Source organism: Labrus mixtus, chromosome 19 (assembly GCF_963584025.1).
Source record: "Labrus mixtus chromosome 19, fLabMix1.1, whole genome shotgun sequence".
NCBI classification, from domain to species: domain Eukaryota; kingdom Metazoa; phylum Chordata; class Actinopteri; order Labriformes; family Labridae; genus Labrus; species Labrus mixtus.
The window spans coordinates 7,187,061-7,210,199 of record NC_083630.1 but is presented as its reverse complement, the minus strand read 5'-3'; the positions used below and the strand labels follow the sequence as shown (position 1 = coordinate 7,210,199).

Below are 23,139 nucleotides of genomic sequence, written 5' to 3'. Positions count from 1 at the left end.
AGTAGTCAGAAGACTAGCACATATATTGCTGAATTCAGATTTTGTATACGGGTGTCAATGTGCTGAGCTTCTGCAGCCAAAAGTATTCGGCCCAACATCCTCCTTAGCAAAGCACACCTGCTTGTTGGACTCACGTCAGAATCATGATAAATGACCTGTGAGGATCTGTGTAAGTATGCTTTTTGCTAAATTCGGGGATTAGACTGGCACTAGTGTAGCCCAGGTCCTGCTAACTGGATCTGATGTTAAGCCCAAAATGGACAGAGTGTGTACCTGAAAAACCCGGCAGTCTGTGCCAGAACACAGCTTCGTGCACTGACACACAGCTGCAAACGGCCCGACTTGGCGAGTTACCTGGGAAGCGATTTACCTCTGCCTTGCTTTTCCCTTTGCCTCACTTAATGGCTCCACCATCTGCATGGTATACACAAGTATTTTTTGGATTCGCTTCATATCAACTCTGGAAAAAAAAAAAAACCTTGCTGAGATTTGTTTGCTCTATTTTCTGTTTGTTCAGTGCATCTCCCTCACTTTCTCAGTAGGTAACAGTGTGCTGCTGTTACCACAAGAGGTTGTAAGTTAAATTCCTGCAGGGTCTTTTCTCAGTAATTGCATTAGATGAAAGCTTTGGCTGACATAACAGAGAACAAAGACTTATCATTTGTTATGCTACAGGAGAGCTAGAGTGTACCACATGTTTAGTTTTGGCTCTAGACGTGGACTCGCTTCTACCCAGCTGTCTTTGGCTTGAGATGTCCTAAGATGTCTTCAGACTTAAGTCAAGATGTCTTGAAAAGGCAGTGAGACTTGGGGTACCCAGATGAATCAGAGGGCTGAGGTGCACACCATGTGCTCACAATATGGGTTAGCATTCCTGTAACAAGTGTCTTCCGTCTTTCGATATGTGACAGAATATTTTGTTAAATCTGAAGATGTTCATTATCTAAAATACAGCTGGATGCTTTCATACTGTCTCTTGGACATGGTAGGTTGGCTGTCATCTGTTTTTTTAATTTTTTTTTATCCCAGCCTTTATCAAAAAGATGAGAAAACTTTCTCTGAGGTAAATCTGTTCACAGATCTGCTCTAACAAGGACAATCTGTTAAATATGCGTCCTGGAGGATTGGACTTTACATAACCCAAAACATCAAGACCTCTCCGCCTCGCCACTCGGGACGACGGGGAGTGTAAATATTTAGATCCTACACAGGAAGCAGGGAGGCCCCCCTCGTGACAGCAGAGTGTCCGCGGCCAGCAGAGGACTGCTGGGATTGAGCTGGATGGGAGGATCCATGAGGAATTCAGGAGGGCATATGGTTTCAATACCGCATCACTCACTCCAGAGACAGGGAGGAGGACAGGATGGATGGGGATCCGCATCCGTCTCGTGGAGCGCTCATGGGGAGAAACAAAATGTGGACGTTGTCCCCTAGTTTGTGTCTGGCACAGAGCTACAGTACATCAGTTCAGGCCACCGCAGCTCCGGCTAAAAGGAACATTTCACCCATAGTTCACCCTGATACTTTTTTTCCGTAATAACATGAGATCTAAGGCCGGAAGGCAGCAATGTGTTTGTTTTTAATTGCTGTAGTGTGCACAAGCTTCCACATAGAGGCTTCTTAGCTTTAAAAAAGAAAACATTCAGCATGAGCTACAATACTCCGGGTGTTTTCTATTAATAGTTCCCCCTTTCTGCCCATATTGCAAACTCCTGACCTGTGTGGTTAACCACTGTGCTGATCCTACTTCATCTTTTTGTCAGATTGGTACAGTTTCGTGTTTAACTGACACTTAATGGTGACTTTTTTTATTTGCCAATTTGCATTTAGATTTCATTAAACTGCATGTATTGCTTAGCTTCATCATAAATTACTGAAATGCCTGCTAAAGACATAAAACAGCCTCTTAACTATGAAACTTTATTTCCCCTTTTTATTCCCTGTGAGGCCTCGGGGCTTGTTATTTTCTCATTTTCACATTTTTAGCGAGCTGGATTTAAAACGACATGTGATATTAAATGTCTTCCAGATGACAAAAGGGGACAAATTCAGCCAAAAAACATTTCTGCAGCATTCGTTTGAGATGACGGTGTGATTATGTGTGTAATTAATCATCTTTGTTTTTTAACATTTTGCTCGCAAAAGCTGTCTCAAGTAATGTTTTCCTTTTTTGTTTTTTGACAAATTGGTCAAATTGGTTTTCTTATTTCCCTTAAATTTGGAGTTTTGAGTTTGGTGCATGAATATTTTTGTCAGTGTGATGATTCCGCCCCCTCTGGGTGTGTCTGGTGTGAGCACAGTGGAAAATGCTGTGTACCTTGCCAAAAGAACAATGCAACACCTTTAAAGGTAATTTGGGGTTTTGTGGGCGTAGAAGGCCGGGAGGTAATGGGAGTCGGGTAGGGCTTAGGCTGTGGGGGAAGTTAACAACCATCCGGGGAAGGAGTATCACGTCCCGGCACAGCACATGCGGCCTGTAATTAGGGCCTAGCCAGTCATTAGCTGCACAGCTAAAAGACTGACCACGCTAACAGTATCGCTTAAAGAATTATAATAACACGGCACCAGGCCTGCGCTGTTTTTTCATCTGTCTCTCTTCTTCTCCTCGTTCTCCTCACTCCCTCCCCAACCGACCTCCTTTTGTTTACTGTTGGCGTAATTAGACATGGCGGAGCTCCCTCGCAGGGTTTAATAACCTCTGTGATGAAAGACAGGAAGAAAGATAAACTTCAGAAGTTGTGGTTGGTGGGTGGGAGAAGAGGAGAAGAAACGTCAGGGACAACAGTGACATTCCTCTTTCATGTCTTCACGGCAATTGAGACTCTCGCCTTCCTTCTTCCGTTTAAGGACTGAGATTTTCTCTTAGAACTTTGAACTTTGTGTAACTCCAGTTTTTGTCACCACCACCTCCATGGGAGTTTATATAATTGCTACTGTAAAAGCTGCAATCTTTTCCTGCTCTTGATTTGAGAAATTGCTGAAGTAAACTATAGAATTACAGTGAGGTGGTTTGAGTGACTGTGGCATGCTGGGTTGGAAATGACTTTTTAATGTCACACACACAGTAATGCACGCACACACATACACACACACACACGCGCACACGCACATACACACACACACACACACACACACACACACACACACACACACACACACACACACACACACACACACTTCTTTCACCCAACACCCCGGCCATAACATCTGAATTGCCACCATTTAATTCTCATATTTTGGAGCAGCATGTGAAATATAGCACTCATTGGCTTTTCCTGCAGCCATAGTCCCTTAAGTTTATCTTTTCACTTTTCTAAATGTTTCCAGGTTAAACACTGTTAGGTACACTGCTGTAATATGTGTAAGGAACTCTGTGCCACTGGATTCATTCACACTGCAATGTCAATAAGGAAATCCTGCTTCCATTTCATGTTCAAATATTTGGTCCAAACAGCAGTTTAAGAAGAGGGTGATCATAGGACTCGTGGTCCGGGTGTCCAGGTGATGCCTAATTGATTGAGTTATATATATATAATATATGAGTGATTTTCTTTTAGAGAATTAATTAGGACTGATACCAATACTTTTCATTGAAAATGAAGCAACAACGGCATGTTGGTTTTTTTAGCTTGTTTTTTGCCAAGATTAAATGATATGGAAAATGGTTCGGATAGTACGCTTTAGAAGTTCTGGTAGTGAGATTTCTGTACATTTGTTGAGACAGGGCTAGGTGTTTCCCACTGGGCCTAATCATTCTGTTACCTGTAGCTATGCTAACAGCCTGCTAACTTTAGCTTTTTGTGTACATGAGAGCGGTAATGAAAAAAGAATATATATCCCTAAATCATTTTTTTGCAAACCTACTACTCTAATATGGAACTAAAATCTACTGGAAAACAAATACACTGAAGTGTAACAGCTCAGCATTACAATACACGGTATAGTCCGAGTAGTAACATAAATATGAACCAAGAAAGTATATAATATAGAGAACCTTTTCTCACGTTCTCGTTCCCACCTCTACTCAATGTCAAGGAAAGGAAAAAGAAATGAATAGAAGCCTCATGGGAGCCGGAGCTCAGCGGTAGCTGTGTGGCATTAAATTTTTACAGGCAGGAAGGGGAGATGTGGTTTATGGGCACCACAAATCTGGGTCTTTACACTCAATGAAAGCCCACAGTAAATATCAGCTTTATTCCTCTTAAAGAGCCCCACAGACTGTAAAGGCTGATGGCTTTAAAGGGCAAGAGGTGTAAGGAAACAAGTATGTATGTACGTAGTAGAGAAGAAGGTAAAACTTTGCTAAATACTCTACATCAGGTAGGTTCACACATATCAATATAATCAGTTAAAAACGATTTTAAGAGCGTAGTAGAAGACATAGTGATGATGTATTGTCAATTTTCATTCGATTAGTACCTGAAAAATAAAATAATGATAAAGGTAGTTTTTCTTTTCCAGTATGATTACTCTAATAAAAAGATAAGACTGAGGCACTATACCTGCAACCCTAACCCCCCAACAAGAAACTCTACTAATGGTCTGACTAGTGAGCAGGAAGCACTGCAGATTGATTCCCCCTCCACCCATGGCTGTGTTTTGACCCATAGCTGAATGTCACGCATCATAAACCAGACCTGGATGAATGCGCTGGGGGTCTGTGTGAGGCTGTGTAGTACCGGTGTGTGCACTTTCAGCCAGTTTGTATATGTCAGTGTTTGGAGGCTTTGAGTACAGTATGTTATTCAGAGAGAAATGTTGACTGTTATAAAAAAAAAAACAGCCTCAAAGTTACAAGTGTACCGGTTGTCCATTCTCCAATCCTCACTCGTAAATCTCTATACATGAACAGCTTCATCATGCTGTTATACTGTTACATGTCAGTTCCTTATTCTACAAACATTATCTTGAGTTCACATCAGGTCAGCCAAGGGTTTTAGCCAATCAGCTTAGTTCTTTCAGAAGCACTTTTCATCCGTCCTTGGGTTTTTCCTGTATACAAACAACCTACAAGCTGCAAATGTGCCTTTACAATGCAAGGGAAAAAACACTTTAGTTTCTCTTCTCTGTGGAAGCAATCTGTTAAACCAGCCTGTTTTTCTCATTTGTCAGCAGTAAATCTGTTCAGTCTAAATACTCAAAGTTCTATAGAGGCGGGCTGACCCGTATGTGTATCATCGTGGAGTACGTCGAGCCAAACATGCATTCCTGAATACACAGCATACACGTGCCCCCATAAAAATGGCACACACCCGTATTAACTGCATATTTCCACATTAGCAGACACACAGCGACCTGCCCTTCCTATTGGAAAGGAAGGATCCTTAAACTAGGGAAACACCTGACTGTATTTGATGGTCACGGATGACCATTTAACCCCACACAACAATGCCTCTTGTGACCAGTCTCAACCATCTTTTCCTGTCTCTTGCTAAATTAACTGGTCCAATCAGAAGACATATTCCTGTTCTGCTGAAATAAAAAGAAACTCTATTGTTGGTCTTGTCTGGGAAACACTTGATCTGAAGAGGTAGGTGTTTTTTCCTGATGGGCTCTAGGCCTGCTGCACCTCCACTGGTGTCCACTAGTTAGCTGTAGTGTCCACTACTCATAGATGTTTTTGTCCCTTAACCCAGAACATCTCCTGGTGGCGGGGCAGTGAATCCTGCAGCAAACAGGGAGTTGCTTGGTACCCAAGCCTTCTAACGTCTTCTCAGCCAGAGACAAAAGCTTGACTTCTCTGCCTCCTTTCATACCTCCTTGATTGCCTTATGCAGATTGGCTCCCCGTAAGCCTATAGGTCTTTTTGCAAACACATCACTGAGTCTCCCAGAAAGCCTCTAGTCCCAATTTCCACCGGAAAGGGTCTTGTGCTCCTTCCGCTTTCTCTGCATTCCGCAACCAGGTCAGCCTCTTCCTTTTTCTGCCTCCACCCTCTCTTCACACGGCACTGTCAACTCAACCAGCAGTTCTGATTTGTTACCTGAGGTCCACAGGACCATCTCGGGCCACAGTGTGGTGCTGGCGATTTGCCTGGGGAAACTGAGATGCCTGCTTAGGTCCACCTCCATCTTCCACTCCAAACCTGGTGTGAGTAGTCCTGGTGCTGGTCTCTTGTTGGAATTAACCGTCGGCTCCCCCTGCCTGAGGAAGTGAATCTGCTGCGTGCTCCCTGCTGGGTCCTCTTTGGTTGCCTCTTGCTTTCTTTTCTTTTGGTCGTGTCACCATCTAAACCGACCCTGTGCAGCTTGACTGACAGTGCTGGAGGGAGGTTTGGGTGGCATCACTGAAACATGGGTTAGAATTACATTTATTTAGACACTTGGTGGGTCTAAGATGGTGGGGAATTCAATAAACTTTTTAAAAATGCAACAACTTATTTTTTATCTGTATTGAAAACAGTATGTAGTGTTTGCGCCATGCTTCAATTACCAAACGCTCTTTTTTTACCTGATCTGACTCCTCTAGTTCTACTTTTTCTTACCGTCTGGCCTTCTGTACTTCAGTCTGAGATGAATCCAGGGTACACGTCCAACTTGCTCTCCCTCTGTCTGTCTGTTTCTTATATTTGACACAAGTCCATCTAAAACACACAGGACCTGGCAGTGCTATCGGTGCGTCTGCACATGAAATGTGATTTGATGATGAAAACTTAATGCAACCCATCGGTAAGGAATTTCAATCACAAGTCTCCTTTTATAATGGATAAGTGGATTTAGCTGTTAAGCAGATAAAAATGAGGTAATGTGTGTGTGTGTGTGTGTGTGTCAGCATGTATTATAGTCTCACTATGCCAGTGGGTAATGAATGATAGATGTAGAAATGTAAGGAGCCAACATCAATGAGGCTGACATGATTGAAATGTGTTTGTGTTCTGTGTATGAGTGTATGGTTGTTAGTGTGTGTCTCCAACTCAAGCAGACTAATCAAGGCTGCTTTTGGCCAGTTTGCTCAGTTAGTGTCTGGGTGGTGGCTGTGACTGAATGACTCACCCTCTCTTTCTCTGACAAACATATATTCTTTTTTTTTTTTAACTGGGATTTGCATGGAAATAATTCTACAGCTGTAGTGTTCACTTGTCTGTACCTAATAATGCAACCGTTTCTTGTCAGTTTTGTAATTGCAGTAATGAGTCGCTGATTTTTGAAGACAGACAGATGCTCCGTGTTTATTGCTTCGCAAAGGCAGACGTCCATGTTCACATGGCCTGACTGGAGAAGTGGCTCCACCAAACAGGCCGACAATGCAAAGAGCAAATCTGAAAAAGTACTCCCAGACTCGAAGCTGTAAAGTGTTTGTTTTTTCTACAGTGTGTGAAGTTGTTGTAGCCTAAGTCTTCTAAGCCATAACTCTAACTGGCTAAACATGGAATCCGAAAACCAGTATCGTAACCCTAATGACAAGTGCGACAAAAAGTACAACAAAAATAGCCAACCACCAGAAGGTCCTCTGCCAAAACAGCTGGTTAACGGTTTTATAATTAACTTTGCAATGTGAGAATGTGCAGACTAACAAACACCTACAATTAAATTCACTTGCGGGTTTAAGTTTGTAGTTTTGCTTAAGGCATCATGGGGCCACCAGTAAGCCGAGCCTAAGCTCAGGTCTTATATGGATACAACACGCTACTACCTATGGACCTTACTGGATGACACTTTCTTGAGACTACAGGATTCTAAAGGAGGGTAGGGTTATTTCCTTAGGGAACACGTTTCTTGTGTTTCTTTTCAGTTCTCAGAGAATAAAAAAAAAAAAATAACAAACAATAAAAGCAATGAAGAAATAAAAAAGGGGAAGAGAGAGAAAGAGAGAGAGAGAGAGAGAGAGCCCTTGAAATGTCAGTGGAAAGTCAGTGTCATCGTCTTGACTTCAGCTTTGTGGCCGATGCCAGCAATGACCTCCTCTCCTGTGAAAACCAAACCTCTACCTGGGACTGTCTGCAGCCGTCCACCCTGCTGCTGCGGAGTGGAGCAGAGATAATTAAGCTCAAACTGAAGGGCAGGAGAGTCCATAAACACAGACGTCACTGTGTCACCATTTGCACTCATGCCAAGCAATATTTGGATGCTGATGAATTCAATTAGGCATACGCTCGAATGCGTTAGACGGCAGATGAATATGAAGCACGTACTGCAAAGTGACCGCTGTACTGTAATGAGCGTTTGTGCCTGTGCTCTGTCTACGCCCTTCCATGTGTTTCCACCCAGAGCATTACACGAGGCGTATGGTGTTTTTCTTCTGCTTTCAGATTTTAAATGTAACACGTCACTTTCAAAACGTTTAATTGATATATTGAAGAAAAAAATAATAACCCAGGGAACGTTTTGCTGAGTTTGTTTAACCATCAATCATGAAGTGAGACTCTTTCTGGCACAACTTCACCGACTATCAAGGTGCATGAAGAGTGAAAGGTTTGAAGAGGTCAAAAAGCTCCTGCAGCACTTGTAGTATGAAGATCAACTTTATTCATCAGAATCGTTTTTTATTGCCAAGTACATTTACACATACAAGGAATTTAACAAATTAGACTGACACGTTTCAGCTTGTGACCTTCTTTAGGGTCGTCAAGAAACACATTGCAAACATCATTTGAATAGGGTAGGTATAAAAATCAAAAAAACAACCAATCAAATACATCCACATATATATGTATGCAGTTTATATATATATCAGCCAATGAGGCATCTGTAAAGGTGGGCTGGTTAGCTTTGTTGGTTAGACCAATGAGTACTCACAGGGAGGTGAGGGGCGTGTCCAGCAGAAGTAAGGATGACACCATATTTGGTCAATAGGTTGGAATTAAGGGGATGGTTTAAAGTTTGCACAAGAATCTTTTTGAATGCTCCAAACAGAAAGAGTAAGAAGAGCAGCACGACACAGTATAGTACATTTCAAGGAAGCTGATGTCACAAATCAGAAACACCAATGGATCTAAAATAAAACATGATTTGACACATGTCAGCCTGTGCACAACCTAACTGCATCTTTCTGTTTTTGCATTGCAGATTTCAACAGCAGTGATCAGAAGACGGCATGCCGTCGACATGAGCTCTATGTCAGCTTCAGAGAGCTGGGGTGGCAGGTAGAGCACAATTTCTTCTTCTGCGAATCCAGAGAAGTCCCAACACACACACAGAGATTTACTGATAGTTTCCTTATCCATGTGTACTGAAAGATGAACACTGTGTAGTGATATTAAATGCACACAAAAGTGAAAGACACCAACGATGGAATTTATTTTAGTACAGAACCTTAAATGTTTGATATCTTGTGCAAATCCAGCCATAACACAGATGACTGTGGATTTTGTGTCTTTTTATATATGGTATATGCAAAGCTTCAGGCACAAAGAGAGTGTTAGATGACAGATGTTTCCTTTATGTCGTCTGAAATCTGAAACACTCTGAATATTTAGGACAGTTTTTTTAAACTGTTGCCAACAATAGATTTCAAACTTTTGTTCTAGCAGGAATATTTATTAGCTGCTTCTTCTCAAAATCTTCACTTCTAATATTGAAGGTGCCCCAAATCAAACAAGTTGTTTACCTTTCTCACCAGAAAGCACTGTGTGTGAATCACTTCAGCCTATAAAACATTTACAAAGCCATTTTTGGAGCACTTCAAACTTACCATACTTCACATGAGTGTTTATTAGTTTTCACTCTTCCTTTTCCCTGTGTGTGCTTCCTCATTGCAGCAGGTGCTGGCGACTCATGCCACCTGTTGATCAGAGGAATAGTTTGAAATATATCTTGCACAAGCAGTTTCATGCACCATCTCCTCTCTAGTGAAGACAGAATATTCAAACATTAAATCAAAAGTCCTCTCTGATACATCAGTGACTTCTCCTTGTAGTTGGTAAACTGTGAACTGTTTAAAAAGGTACAAGCTGTGTTGAACATTGTTCCCAGTGTCAGGCTGATATGAAAACCACAAGTGCCAATGATGGTGGCTTATAGATAAACACATTCAGTAAAAGTATATTAATAGATGTAGACACAAGTCTCAGACTGTGTGTTTGTTTGTAAGTGCTACAGTGTGTGTGTGTTTAAGAACACAAAGACGGAGTAGGAAGCAGAATAGCAGAGGTACGTTCATCTTTTCCTAACAAGCTGTGAGAGCTGTTAACACAGCACTGACATCTAGAGGGAGACTGCCAGCTCGTTCTGTCTTTGTGTAGACAAAGAGAGAGACACAAACACACAAAGGAAAGGAGCTAGACAGAGAAACAGAGAGCGAGAGAGAGAGACAAGTGAGAAGAGAAAGACAGAGGCAGAGATTATTGACACAGACAGGAAGGTGCACTAGATAAAAACACAAAAACAAGTTAGAGAGAGGTAAAAACATGCATTGAATTTGTCAGATAAAAAAACAGCAACACACCGAGCGGAAGGAAGGAAGGAGGAGAGGAGTATTGCTTCCCTGAGCGATTTCACAGGCAGGAGTATTGAGCAGGGATTTGTCCTCAGAGACGAGGTTAACACTGAATTCACCAACAGTCGTCAGGTGGGCTGGAACCAGATATGCCCTTCAAGCTGTTCCAAAACAGAGACGCACACTTTCTGATAAACACGTGTTTGAACTGTTTATTCACTTGGTCTCAAACACTTTTTATCAGTTATATGCAGCTGTTTATTTTGTTTATTTTTCAAGGACTGGATCATTGCTCCTGAAGGTTACGCAGCCAACTACTGTGATGGAGAGTGCTCGTTCCCGCTGAATGCCCACATGAACGCCACCAACCACGCCATTGTACAGACACTGGTAAGACCAATCCACTCATGACACTATTCACATTAATTATACATTTTATCACCCCTCCCTTCCAGATGTTAGACACGCATATAGATTTAAAAGATGTTTAACTCTGTTTAAAGAACTGTTTTGTAATCAAAATGCTTTTGAGAGACGACTACAATTTTCTTATTAAACAATTTTACAATTTTGTTCCTCATATCTAATTTCATTGCTGAGTATTAATCACTTGCATATGGCTGGGCTTGGTTTTGTCCTCAGGGCCCTTTAAGAAAGTCCCGTAGCTCCTATTAGTTTAAAAAGACTACTTTCACTTGTATTTGATAAAGTGTTCTGGTGTCTGTATTTAAGCATACATAGTACATTTTCAATATGTGGATGGTCATTTTGAAGTACTAGAAATCAGTTATTCGTCTCAAGATAGGTCTCGACACCACAAGGTCTCGGTCTCATCACGGAATCGAAAGCATTTTTACTCAGTCTGGTCTCGGTCTCAGACTGGGCGGACTCCGGATTTTAAATCAATACCGGTCAAGACCACCACTGACAGGCTATTTCTCCACATCATTACTGTGATAAGAAAGAAAACACCCCCTTCTAAAAGATCAAATCATTTCAATTCATTCCTCATTTGATATTTATCCCCCCGGTTACAGCCTCAACCCTTCTGGTGTGACATGCCTGCTGCACACAAGATGATGATTTTTCAGTGATATTTATGGTCTTGGTCTTATCTCGTTCTCGGAGCGATCTAGTCTCGACTATGTCTTGGTCTCGGTTACTGTCCTCTTGACTACAGCACTAGTGGATGCTGATGTTTTGGCGGGAATGGTGGTGTATTCTGTTGCAGAAAGACACTCAATGTATTTTCTTTTCTTCTCAGGTGCACCTGATGAACCCTGAGAATGTACCGAAGCCTTGCTGCGCCCCCACCAAGCTCCACGCCATCTCAGTGCTCTACTTTGACGACAACTCCAACGTCATTCTTAAGAAATACAAGAACATGGTGGTACGGGCCTGCGGCTGCCACTGACACGGACATCAAGGGCTGATAATGCTCGACTGAAAGTTAGGTTGGCAAAGGGCTTCAACTGCACCAGTGACTCATGGGAGATGTTGACTCCACTAGACACAATCCTCAGCCTGCAAGGAATGTCCATCCTGGGAGCTCACCAACTTGTTCTTCTATTCTATCCAACAACATGAAAATTATTCTTCTTACAACTTGCAGGGGCCATTGCAAACATAACACCCGATGGATGTCTTTCATAGGCAACAACCACCAGGTTGATGAGTGGCTTTGGATTGGAATCTTCATTTCATAGATCTGTAACCGAGTGAGTGACTGTGTGTGTGTGTTTCAGGTTGTGTATAATGTGTGGAAGTGTGTATGCACTGCACCCTCTTCCTCTCTGAGAGAGTGTGTGCAGAGCTGAACTTGTGGGACCAGTCCAAGCGCTGCTTTCTTTCCCTTTTCCTCTCTGGCAATAAATGTGGTGGATGAGTTCTCTGAAGAGGATGAGACATCTCCACACAACTTCTCTACCATGCTTGACCCTGGAAGGTTAACTCAGCGGTATCACAGCACTGAAGCCAACTGTAGCCAACAGCAGACTACAGAAACTGACAGAAAATGTCCAAAATGTTTTTTTACGAGACATGCAAAACACAAGCCCAGCATTCTTTTTAGTGCAAATGTTAAATGAAGCAATCTAATCGAAAAGGACTGATATATGTGAGACTAGAGATTTATACTTCATGACTTTTTTCCTCATGTATTTTCTTCTCAAGCCATATTTGCCTTCCTAAAATATAATATGGACTGAACCAAAGTGACCACAGGTTATTTTAGTAGCGCTCCAAATATCACCTCCGTGTCAATATTTGCTAGGCTCATGCTGAGCTGCGATTCACCAGGATGGTTCAACATGATGCATGTTGTGGCTGAACTGATGTTTTCCTCCAAAGAAGCGAAGAATACAGCCTTATCCCCCGGACATACCGCTAATGGCCCTTTCCATGTTGCTGCACTCACAAAGTTAACAAACGCTTCCACCCCTGACAACCCATCAAGAGATTGTGGAAAAACATTACGCGAGTCAAAAACAGCCAGAAGAGCAGTTTCTGCGCCAGCGTTCTGAAATGAGCTCTTTTTGCTTTTTCAAGAAAATGATGTTGAGATTTGTGTCCAGTGGCGACGTCTTTCCAATTGAACATGTTACTGTGAGCTTTGAACGACATGGAGTGTGTTTTTTAGAGACTATATTCTAATGATAAGTAATACCAACAAGAATCAAAATACCTTTCTGTGCCTAACCAATCATAAATTACAAAATATACCTCTGGTAAGCTGCTGTTTACATTTGTGATCATGTTAAGACTGTTGTTTTGTAAATACTTGTACATTCTCAGCTTATTTATTGCACCTTTTATTAAAAAAAAACGTTAAATCACATACCTTATTAACAGAGACAGATGCAAGAACAAAATGAAACTTATTTTTGAAAAATGTTTTATTATGAAATCTCATGTTACAATTTGCCATTATTCCTTCTTTTTGTACAAAATGCATGGGTAGTGCACAGCCCATGTCTAACAAGGAAAAAACAGGAAAGTAATACTTCTGTCACTGGAGTTCCTTAGACCATGTGCTATCCATAAAAACTTTTACTGACAAAAAGTGCTGTGTCTCTGTTTATGTTCCTCGGTGTGACTATAGATGGTGCCCCCACATGATGAAGCACTCTGACATAACCGGGGTCAGAGGTCATTTGCCTTTGAAAGGGCCTGGCTTAGCAAGTGGATGAGGTAACAGTCAGACACAGATACGTAAGCTGAACAGAACAAATGTTAGCAAGACTGAAAATAAAATCATCAACAGTATGCAGTGTAGAACATCTTCTTGGCTTTTGACTGTTAGATTTGTACACGTAGCCTACAAAACATTTCTGTTATAATTCACCTCACTAGTGGTCACAGTAGGTTGGGAAACACAAAAGACATGTTAAATTTGGATATATTTGGTAAATAGTGATACTTCTTCCTGCTCATTCTACTGATAAGTGAGACTCTGAACCCTCACATCACCTAGCAGAGTTGTAACCTTTCATAGAATAGTACATGTAGAAGTATTTGATGGGCTAAGGGAAAGCAAATGATAACAACCCAACAGAAAGTTGATATATCTACCCATTCTGACCCTGAGCTGTTTAGTTTTAGCCTCCTAAGTCATAGAAAAATGTCCAACCACAGAGGAGAGGCTCTTAAAGTTCAGATGAAACCTACCCTTCATCAAAAAGATTAGCAGTGAATGGGCTCGATTTCTTTTGTACAAGATCCTAAACTTACACTTCTTTGTTACACCGTTAACAGCTCTTCTCCACTTTGTAGTTCTACAACCCTGTGAAGAGGGACCTGACCTGTAAAACGTAGCACACATTCATATTTAAATGAATATCTTAAAGGTCCAGATTAAAAAACAAAACACTTTCCACGTGGTTGTATTGGATGAGCTGGGTCTAAGATTTGTTTCTGAATAAAACTAAACCAGTTAAAGAGAAGAAGTAGAAACTCCTAAGTTGTCCAGAAAGAGAGAGATGGGGCACACAGTCCACGCCTAGGACCCTGAATATTATAAGGATGGTTGATTGTGAAACGCAGGAGTCAGAAAATGGATAAGACACACAATTGTGATGTTTAGTTTTTTTTATTTCAAAAAAGCTGAAAATCTTCTTCTTCAAGAGAAAATAGTCGTGTCCACTTTCAGACTCCTGTGATGACAATGATCTGGGAGGGCAATTCCCTGAGAGTTAAGTCAGACAGACTGTTGCTGACATGGATAAAAAGTACCCTCAACTTAACACTCACATTTGGCTCACAAAATCACAGTACCGAAACACAAATGGCTTACGATTAAACAACAGATCCCATGTAAAAAATATAGCGTTTAAAAGAAGTGAAATGGCTACAGAAGTTCATCAGAAACAAATCATTGTTAACAGCAGACACTGTCCTCTAATGTCAACCCTTTTAATAAGAAACACAAGTGTGAGGAATTCCAGATCTGATTGTTTTAGCAGTGCTTTCAAAGTGGTTGTCAGACATATCACTTCATTTACAGATCCAACCAGAAGCCTGGGTTGCTTAACTGCATAAGAAATACATTCCCATCCAAAACCTTCTACTGAACCATTTTGTCCTTAAACACCAGAGAAAGATCAGACTGCAGCAGTCTGTCACTGGCTCCTTTGTGAAGAGAACCCGAGTGGAGAGATATAGAGAGAGGTTTGGCTACTGTAGGAGAGAGAGAGAGAGTGGGGTCCTACTGGCCAGTTGCGCAGTGTGGGCGAACAAAGTGGTGGAGATTCGAGCGGTGTTTTTGACCACTTCTACAGCTCGTCTCTGGCCTGCTTCATCACAAAGCCGTGCAGACTCTCCAGGTCCCGTCCTCCATGATGCTCGTCACCCTGCACCCCGGCCCTGAAGATGATCAAGGTTGGGTAGCCTCGAACCTGAAGAACAGAATACAACACAAAACCAGTAAGTAATCCTCAAAACCAATGATTCCACATGCTTTCCTGCAAAGAGTAAATGTTCAATAGTAAACATTATAAAGTGATGAAAACCGGCCTCGTCTTAGTATTCTGAGAATGTCTTGCATAACTCTGGGAACTTTTCAGCTCTCTCTGGCTCAGAGTCCTGCCCCCCTAAACCTAACCAATATTCAGGAGATTTTCTCTCAAGTTGCTTACTTTGATGCAGGGGAGGACACAGAGCTGGCTCTCTGCAGGACAGGCTGATGCCAAACACAGGTGCATGTGCTAGCATCTGGTAGCTTGCAGTGGAGGTACGAGCAATAAAGCGTAAAGTCCTGCAGTGAGTGTGCGCTTCTGGGGGAGGAGGGGCCAAGCTGCCACTAACATATCTACTGACTCCATCTTTAAGGAATCTACTCAGCCTAACAATTTAGCAAGTCAACACACTGTTTAATTTTATGTCCAATAACTCAAGTTAGCCGACACAATTTATACAAAGACAAAGTTACAAAAGAAAATTCAACACTTCATGAACATTTATCATTTATAACTCAGGTAGTTTAAGATCTAAAAATAGGATGGACTCAAAAAACAGCTCTTTGTGATGCTTATAGTTTGCCGTTTTTATTTACACTTACCTAAGACCCAAATTTCCAGTTTTCATATAAAACCAGCTTTTATTTTGAAAGACTACAAAGGGGTTACGGGAGTGAATAAAAACAGCTACAAGAACGATCAAGATGTAAAAATGTTTGATGTCTCAGACATTTACGACTCTTTCACATCCCAAAACAACATCAATCTTAAAAACATCGATTTTAGTGACTCCCCATCTTTCAGAAGGACGCTACATGTGTTTGTTACCTCTGAGCTCTAACTCAGCCCACTGTGGGCCGCTCCATCACTCTGACATCTCTCCCTTAGTGCATGTCCATAGGATCCTGTTTGTGTGCATGTGTGTGTTGCATGACTACAGAGTGTAAAAACTGAAATTTCCCCTTGCGGGGATCAATAAAAGTAAATCTTAATCTTAAATCATAAGAGACAGGATTGTTTTCTCAATGTACCTAACTTCACTGTGCTTCAACTGTTAAATTGACTTGACTGATAGGTCTTCATCAATGACTCCCTCAGTTTAAAGTAGGGGGGGTTAAATTAAGTTTCATTAAAGGTCTGGGTGTTGCAACACCCACGGGTGTGACTTGCCTTCTTTGATGGACTCTCTTTCTAAAGAGATACATTGACAGTAGACGTTTCAGATAATCATACGTTAGAGAACAGATGAGGCCCATTTGATTACTTCATCGTTGATAATTGGAGGCTAGTTTGAACCAAAATGAGAAAGAAGTCAAAAAGAACACCTCCATTATTAAATATTTGTATCATTACATAATGACCTGGGCTTCTCCTATTAGAATTGTCCACACCACATCCAAGCTGTGTACAAACATTCTTTATCCCCTTTGTTGACTCGTCTTTAGAATTACAGTCTGTAACATCTATATGACAGTCGTATTCTTATATGACTCTGAGATAAAACCACCATCATTGTTTTATTACATTCTGCACATCACACTTAAACCTGAAGAAGAGTGTGTGAGACAAACAGGCATGGCCCCCAGATACTTACAGAGTACTTGTTGCAGAGCGTGCGCTCAACAGTGCAGTCCACTTTGGCGATCTTGACATCAGTGAGGCCGGGAAACTCCTTCTTAGAGAGGTCGTCCCATGTCGGAGCGAGGTTTTTACAGTGTCCACACCTACAGTTTACAGCAGGAAAGCACAGGAGTGACATCATTTAGACTGACAGGGAAATTACAGGGAAAGAGTAACGTCAGTGTTCGACCAAAGCACACGTATACATGTATACAGTGTTCTTTAAAAACACTTCTGAAGTTCATAAAGAAGTGTACAAAAGTTGTTTCAGTGAAGTTGTTGATCATTATTAATACGTGATGTGCTTCTTTTCTCTTCCATTAATTAAACAACTGACATCGTGTCCTAACAGCATGCGAGCATTAGATACTGCACCCGTTAAATATTGAATTCTCTGCTCTGTGAATTTCAGTTTCCCGTTGCCAACAACATGACATTCAGAGCGTTTGTTTTGAATGTGTATAAACGGATGTGTGGTGCTTTGTACTGACAAGCTGTTGACTCAAATCACAACGCTGAAAGGATCGTCAATAAACAGCTCGCGGTGAGCTGAAGAAAGTTTTTCTCTGGTGTTGTTGACTCAAGTCAAAGCTCAACGTCAGTGTTAAAACGGCGCGTCGCATGCTGTTTCATGCTGCGTGGCTTGAAGGCGGTTAGGACACTTCGATGGGAAACAACAGAACCAGGATGATTTTGTCGCTGACACTCGCTCATGTCGCGTGTTGTTAGGACAGGCTGCAGCAGTAAAGTCATACACAGTAATAAAACAATTGGTGCTGGAGCTGAACTAGGAAGAGAAAGGTGGGAATAAAAAACAGCTGTTTTTCACGTGCGTGATATTAAATCTTCTTGTTTAAAAAAATGACCAGCTTACCATGGAGCGTAGAACTTGATAAAGGTGAAGCCTTTAGCTACGGCTGCATCAAAGTTGTTTTCTGTCAGGGTCAACACACTCGACTGTAGAGAGGAAAGAAACACTGACATTAGACTGAGCTGAAGTCTGAGGATCCTTAAGAGGAGCTGGTACATGAAGAATATTTACTTTTCATTTAATGTCCTGTTAGCTGAGAGTTTCCATGCATTGAAATCTTTTTGGTCCCCATCATGCCTACATTATGTCTTATAACATAAGTAACATTTTGGGTAGTCAGAGCAGGGCACCAAAGTCCCCCCCTAATGCTTCACTATTTTTATATTTTGTTAAGGATGACTTCATCATCATTATCAACATGCCCCTCCAAAAATGTTTACATCAGCAGGACAAACTAGCTACCAATAATTGCTAGCTGAGAGACGCATACTTGAGTTGGTGCCAAGCTAAGAGATAATGATGTGCAATTAAAGATGGCCGCTGAATGTTTGTTCTGATCTAATGAAAAAAAGGTGGTGGTGCTGAAGGGATTGTCGATCACACCGTCACTGCTACTCATGCAAAGCAGATTCTAACTAGAAGCAGTCATAAACATCAGGGCTGTGACACTTTTGTAGTTTGGTAGGATAATAGTAATTAATAAGGTATCATTACATCATTGTTAAAACCTTGTTCCAGACAGACCAGTTACACAAGTTTGCAGCTTAAAGCCTTTCTTTTACCTGGCAGCAGAAAACCTTCAACATAATGGAGAAACTGTAGAAAAGTTTTCACCTCCAGATAACAGTCTGAAAGCCATCACTTCAATCATCCTTTAAGATCTCTTTTAGCATATTGCTACGAGCTGTTCCCTTTTACACCGGCCAATAGGTCGAAACAGGGAGATTACCTCTTCTTTGGCTGGCTCTTCAGTGGGGATCTCATTGGGTTTTTGTTCATCGCTCGGTTCCTCCTCCTCAGTGGCTGCAGCCTTCACCTGGTTGTCCACAAAGTCTTTGAAAGAGTCCAGGTCTCGTTTTCCTTTGTACTGTTCAGTCTACAAAAGGCACACATATGACAAAAAGGTTGCTGCCTGGGTCATACTTTTTGAGGAAATTGGTAACTCTGACGGTCAACACAGAGTGCAGATACAGATCATTAAAAAGGTGGAGTGGTATGAAAACGTCTTCCATACCTTCTGTCCATTGTTGAAGAAGAGGAGTGTGGGATATCCCCGTACGCCATTATCAGAGCACACCTCATAGTGCTGTGTACAGTCAACCTACATTGTGGGAAATCAACTTGTTAAAAAACGGAAATGAAACTCTACCATGCATATTTGCTTTAGAGGTTTGTTTAATAACCGAGTAGGCAAATAGGTAGCTAGCTCCTCCTATGACCGACATCCTGTCCTTCCAAACAGGGAACAGGATGACCGTCCTGGTACTTTAAAGTAATGTACAGTTAAGATTCAGTTTGGGCCTTTAATGTGTGTCACAGTGTTGGAAATAAACAGGAAAGCCCACACTATGGTAATAACAGAAACACTGTAGTTGTTTTATTATTATTTCTATTCCTATAATATCTCATTAACTATCAAGAAGTATTTAAATCATGAACCTGATGAAACCCACCTTTCCTATCTTGACATCATCAGAGTGCTCAAAGGTGGTGGCCAGCTGCTCCCAGGTTGGGGCCATGGCTTTGCAGTGACCGCACCATGGGGCAAAGAATTTAACAAAATGGGCCCCTGAAAGCAAGAAAGTAATATTAGAAAAGGAAAGCGCAGATAACTAGCATTACTACTAAACAGAAAGAGGAAAGAAAAAGAACAAAACAATCAATAAGCATGAAGGAGATCGAACTCAAAGCAAAGGAGTGTATTCCAATTTCTATACGGAGATCTCGAGCGCAAGATTCAGTACCAAAGTGATGCTGCTGTTTCTGATTTTATGGAGCAATGTAAAAAGTTGATTCCACTGCACACTTGACATGTTAGGTCATAAAGAGAATATACACCTCTAATACAGAGGTAGTATGTAATTACACAATGTTTGCTGCAGCTGTGTTGCCAAGGTATGAAGGTGGGTCCTTTAAAAGAAAGCCTATGTCATATCCTCAGTTTTCGTCTCCAAACAAGAAATCATTTACTTTTTTCAAAACCAAAATACTTGACTTAAGCGCAGCCGCTATTTTAGCAGAGATAATTATCCCACGTTTATTTTTGCTGTTGTTTTCTGAAAACCCAGAAAAGGTGAAGTGACAGGAGACGAGAGTTGTACAGTTGGTACGGGCTGACAGGCGCTGTGGATTGTGGCTCAGGTTCTTGTGTTGGAAATGTCAGTTATGTCAGCTGAGGCAGAGAGGTGTTTCCATTCTCTAATGAGGGATTCAGAAAGGCTGAAAGTACATTTAGAAACTGAAAGAACAAAAACGATGTATCTGTTGTTGGCAGGATGCAGCTGCATTAATACACAGGACAACGTTGATGATAAGTGGTACTAGTATTTTCATACAGCAAATGTTCTCCTTCATCTTTACCTTTAGCTATGTGGGCCTTAAATGTGGGCGCAGTCAGCTCATACATGCCCTGTTTGGGCTCTGGGGCTTTAGGAGGCTCCTGTTCACTCTCAGGTTCCTGAAAGATACACAAGAATAAAACAAATATGAGCATCAAGGGTTTTTTTGTGCTGTAAGGGGCACCACTTTATAATCTTATAACTACACAAACACAACTCACCGAAGGCTCCTCCTGGAGTGTCTTGAGCATCCAGGTCTCCAGAGACTGGAGGTCTCTGGGACCCTGGTACTTAACTGCCTCCTGGTCTGGCCTGAACAACTTCAGCCTAAGCACAACACAAGCAAAAGTTCAGACAAGGATGAATGGTGACTTCTGATTCAAGTCTAAAGCTTCACAAGAACGGTAACTCCAAGCCAATGACCTAAGAATAAACTGGCTGTTTTCAAACACATTCAATCATCACTTCAAGCTCGAGAAACCGTAAACTATGGTCATGTTATTTCTGTCATTCATTAACTTGAGACTGCTGTGTTTGCAGGTATAAATTGTAGTCAGCAACAGCCAAGATGGAAGAGGATGTCATTAAGATATAGCCAGTGTATTTGACTTAATGCAGGTCAATGTGTCACCTGTCTGTCGATCAGTAACGACAAGAACTAAATGCATGATTTTATTGGAGATGTCAAAGTTAATCGTCAAACTCAAAAATAGATGTGACAGATACTTACGTGGGGTAGCCCCTAACCCCGTGGTTATTAGAGCAAAACTTTGTGTCCTGCACGCAGTCAACTTTAACCACATACACGGGTGGGTCATCCATGCCGTTGTACTTGTCTGCTAGTTCATTCCAAGCAGGTTGTAACCTCTGGCAATGGCCACACCTGGACAAAACAATGGAACAAATGACAAATTCAAAACTTAACAATGTTACCTAACTTAAGTTTCTTCACAGTCCTCTGCATGATCAAAAAGATAAAAGCAAAATGAATATGTTTCCCTTTTACTTTTTCAGTTCAGTTTTGTGTTAGTTGCTAAAAGTTAGACCTTTCATTTATGTTGTATTTTATCCATAAATAAGAGGAGCCTTTACTTTTGTACATGTAGCCCCTAATAAATACAAATGATGGGACACAAAGGACAAATGAGGACAGGTCTCTGTTATAACAGAAATAAAGCTGGTAATAATGTGTGTTTTTTAAACAGGCAGTGGATGAAACTCAGAAGCTACATAGTCCAAAAGATCATCATAAATAGAAGTGTATGGCAAAGGTTTGGTGCTAGAAATAAGAAAGTTAAAGTGCAGTGTGCCTGATATAACAAAGAAAAGATAAACTTCTGATCTTATCTTCACACGAAATGTCTGTAAAATATCTCAATATTTTCGTTACTATCAGTTTTCATCTGGTGATAACTTCATTGAATGATCTATTAGAACAATTCAAAAAGCTTATTTTAGAAACTCCAGTGGTCCATGAACCTCTGACGTCAATTCAATCAGTGCGTGCCACGTAAGCACGGCTCCTAAATCTACAACTTTGATTCAATGTTTCTGCACAAACTGTGAATATGATAAGTGCAGTTAGCTATTTAATAGTAAAAGATTCATCCAGAGTCCACTCGAAAAGTTGCAAATTAAACTTTTAGAGGTAGCAAAGGGCTTGCACAGAGGCCCCGTGAACTGCTGAACTGCAGCCGGCACAACTCTTTGACTATGCTAGTTAGCATCTGAGCTAATCACACAGGTTGACTCAAAGCAAGCGGCTAGCTAGCCTTATAGCTCCACTGCTACCTAGCTGCTTTGCTAATTTGCCGGTAAACTCTTCTCAAAATGTAATGAATATGTCTTTTGATATTTTCTGTGTATATGCAGGTTGAAAGAGAAAACAACAAGCGTCCTCTAAATAAAACTTAACTCACCATGGGGCATAAAACATGACAAAGTGGGGTGCAGTGGGCACCGCCTCGTTGAACATATCCACCGTGTACGAGTGCTTGGCATGCTCATCTTCTTCTTCATCAGTGTCGCAAAATACGGTGGCAAACAGTAACGATAAATAAATAAAACACATCAAAAAGTGTGTGCAATTCAGTGCTGAAGCCATGGTGAGTGTCTCTCAGTGGGTGAACAGTGTCCCTGCTGGTGTGAAAAGACTCTGAATGTACACGCCCCTCTGGAGGCTTCACTGTAGAGACATAAAGAGTGTGGATAGGATACATGCACATGGGGACTGTTGTTACTGCAACTGAGCATTCAGGATGGATGTTGTTTAGATCTGTGAGAGCCCACAATCCTTCTACAACTCAATCCAACCTGACAGGTTCAAACAAGTGCCATTCTTAAATTATGGAAGCCCAATTAAAAGAGGCTTTGCTGGGAGGTAGAAATGAACAAATACTACAGCTTGAGAAATAAGATAGTCATGTGTGTTTTTCTCAATGGTTGCTGCATGTTTGAGATAGATACAATTGCAGACTATAAATATTAAGGAGCAAAAAGTTGTTGATAACAGTTTTAAATGATTAAAAATGACAAATGTAGGGGCGCTGGTGGTGCACTGGTGCAGTGGTTAGTGCGTGCGCCCCGTGCATGGAGGCTGTAGTCTTCCATGTGGGCGGCCCGGGTTTGAATCCAGCCCGTGGCTCCCCCCCTGCATGTCATTCCCAACTCTCTCTCCCTGATTTCCAACTCTGTCCACTGTCCTGTCTCTCCAATGAAGGCACAAAAAGCCCAAAAATAAATCTTTAAAAAAAAAAGAAGACAAATGTAAGCTGAACTAATAAAATGGGTTATTTATGTTTAATGGGAAATAAGGCTAAACCAT

General features: G+C 41.4%; 2 protein-coding genes across 2 annotated transcripts in view; one reads left to right on the top strand and one right to left on the bottom strand.

Annotated features, from left to right (window-relative positions):
- The window catches only part of bmp6 (bone morphogenetic protein 6), a 44,137-nt gene extending 30,702 nt beyond the window's left edge, over positions 1-13,435 (top strand). Inside the window, exons 5-7 of the mRNA XM_061064753.1 lie at positions 9,006-9,082; positions 10,654-10,764; positions 11,639-13,435. Coding sequence (XP_060920736.1) covers positions 9,006-9,082; positions 10,654-10,764; positions 11,639-11,788 — 338 coding nt within the window. The 3' untranslated portion in view covers positions 11,789-13,435. The remainder of the gene's footprint in view (positions 1-9,005; positions 9,083-10,653; positions 10,765-11,638) is intronic.
- On the bottom strand, positions 13,251-22,470 carry txndc5 (thioredoxin domain containing 5). The gene is made up of 10 exons (XM_061064755.1): positions 22,235-22,470; positions 21,046-21,198; positions 20,537-20,642; positions 20,338-20,434; positions 19,431-19,546; positions 18,992-19,078; positions 18,707-18,853; positions 17,821-17,903; positions 16,921-17,050; positions 13,251-15,266 (listed from the first exon to the last, which is right to left on the bottom strand). Exons 1-10 carry the CDS (start codon positions 22,417-22,419, stop codon positions 15,144-15,146), a joined length of 1,227 nt encoding a protein of 408 aa, XP_060920738.1. The 5' UTR covers positions 22,420-22,470; the 3' UTR covers positions 13,251-15,143.
- Between the last annotated feature and the right edge of the window lie 669 nt (positions 22,471-23,139).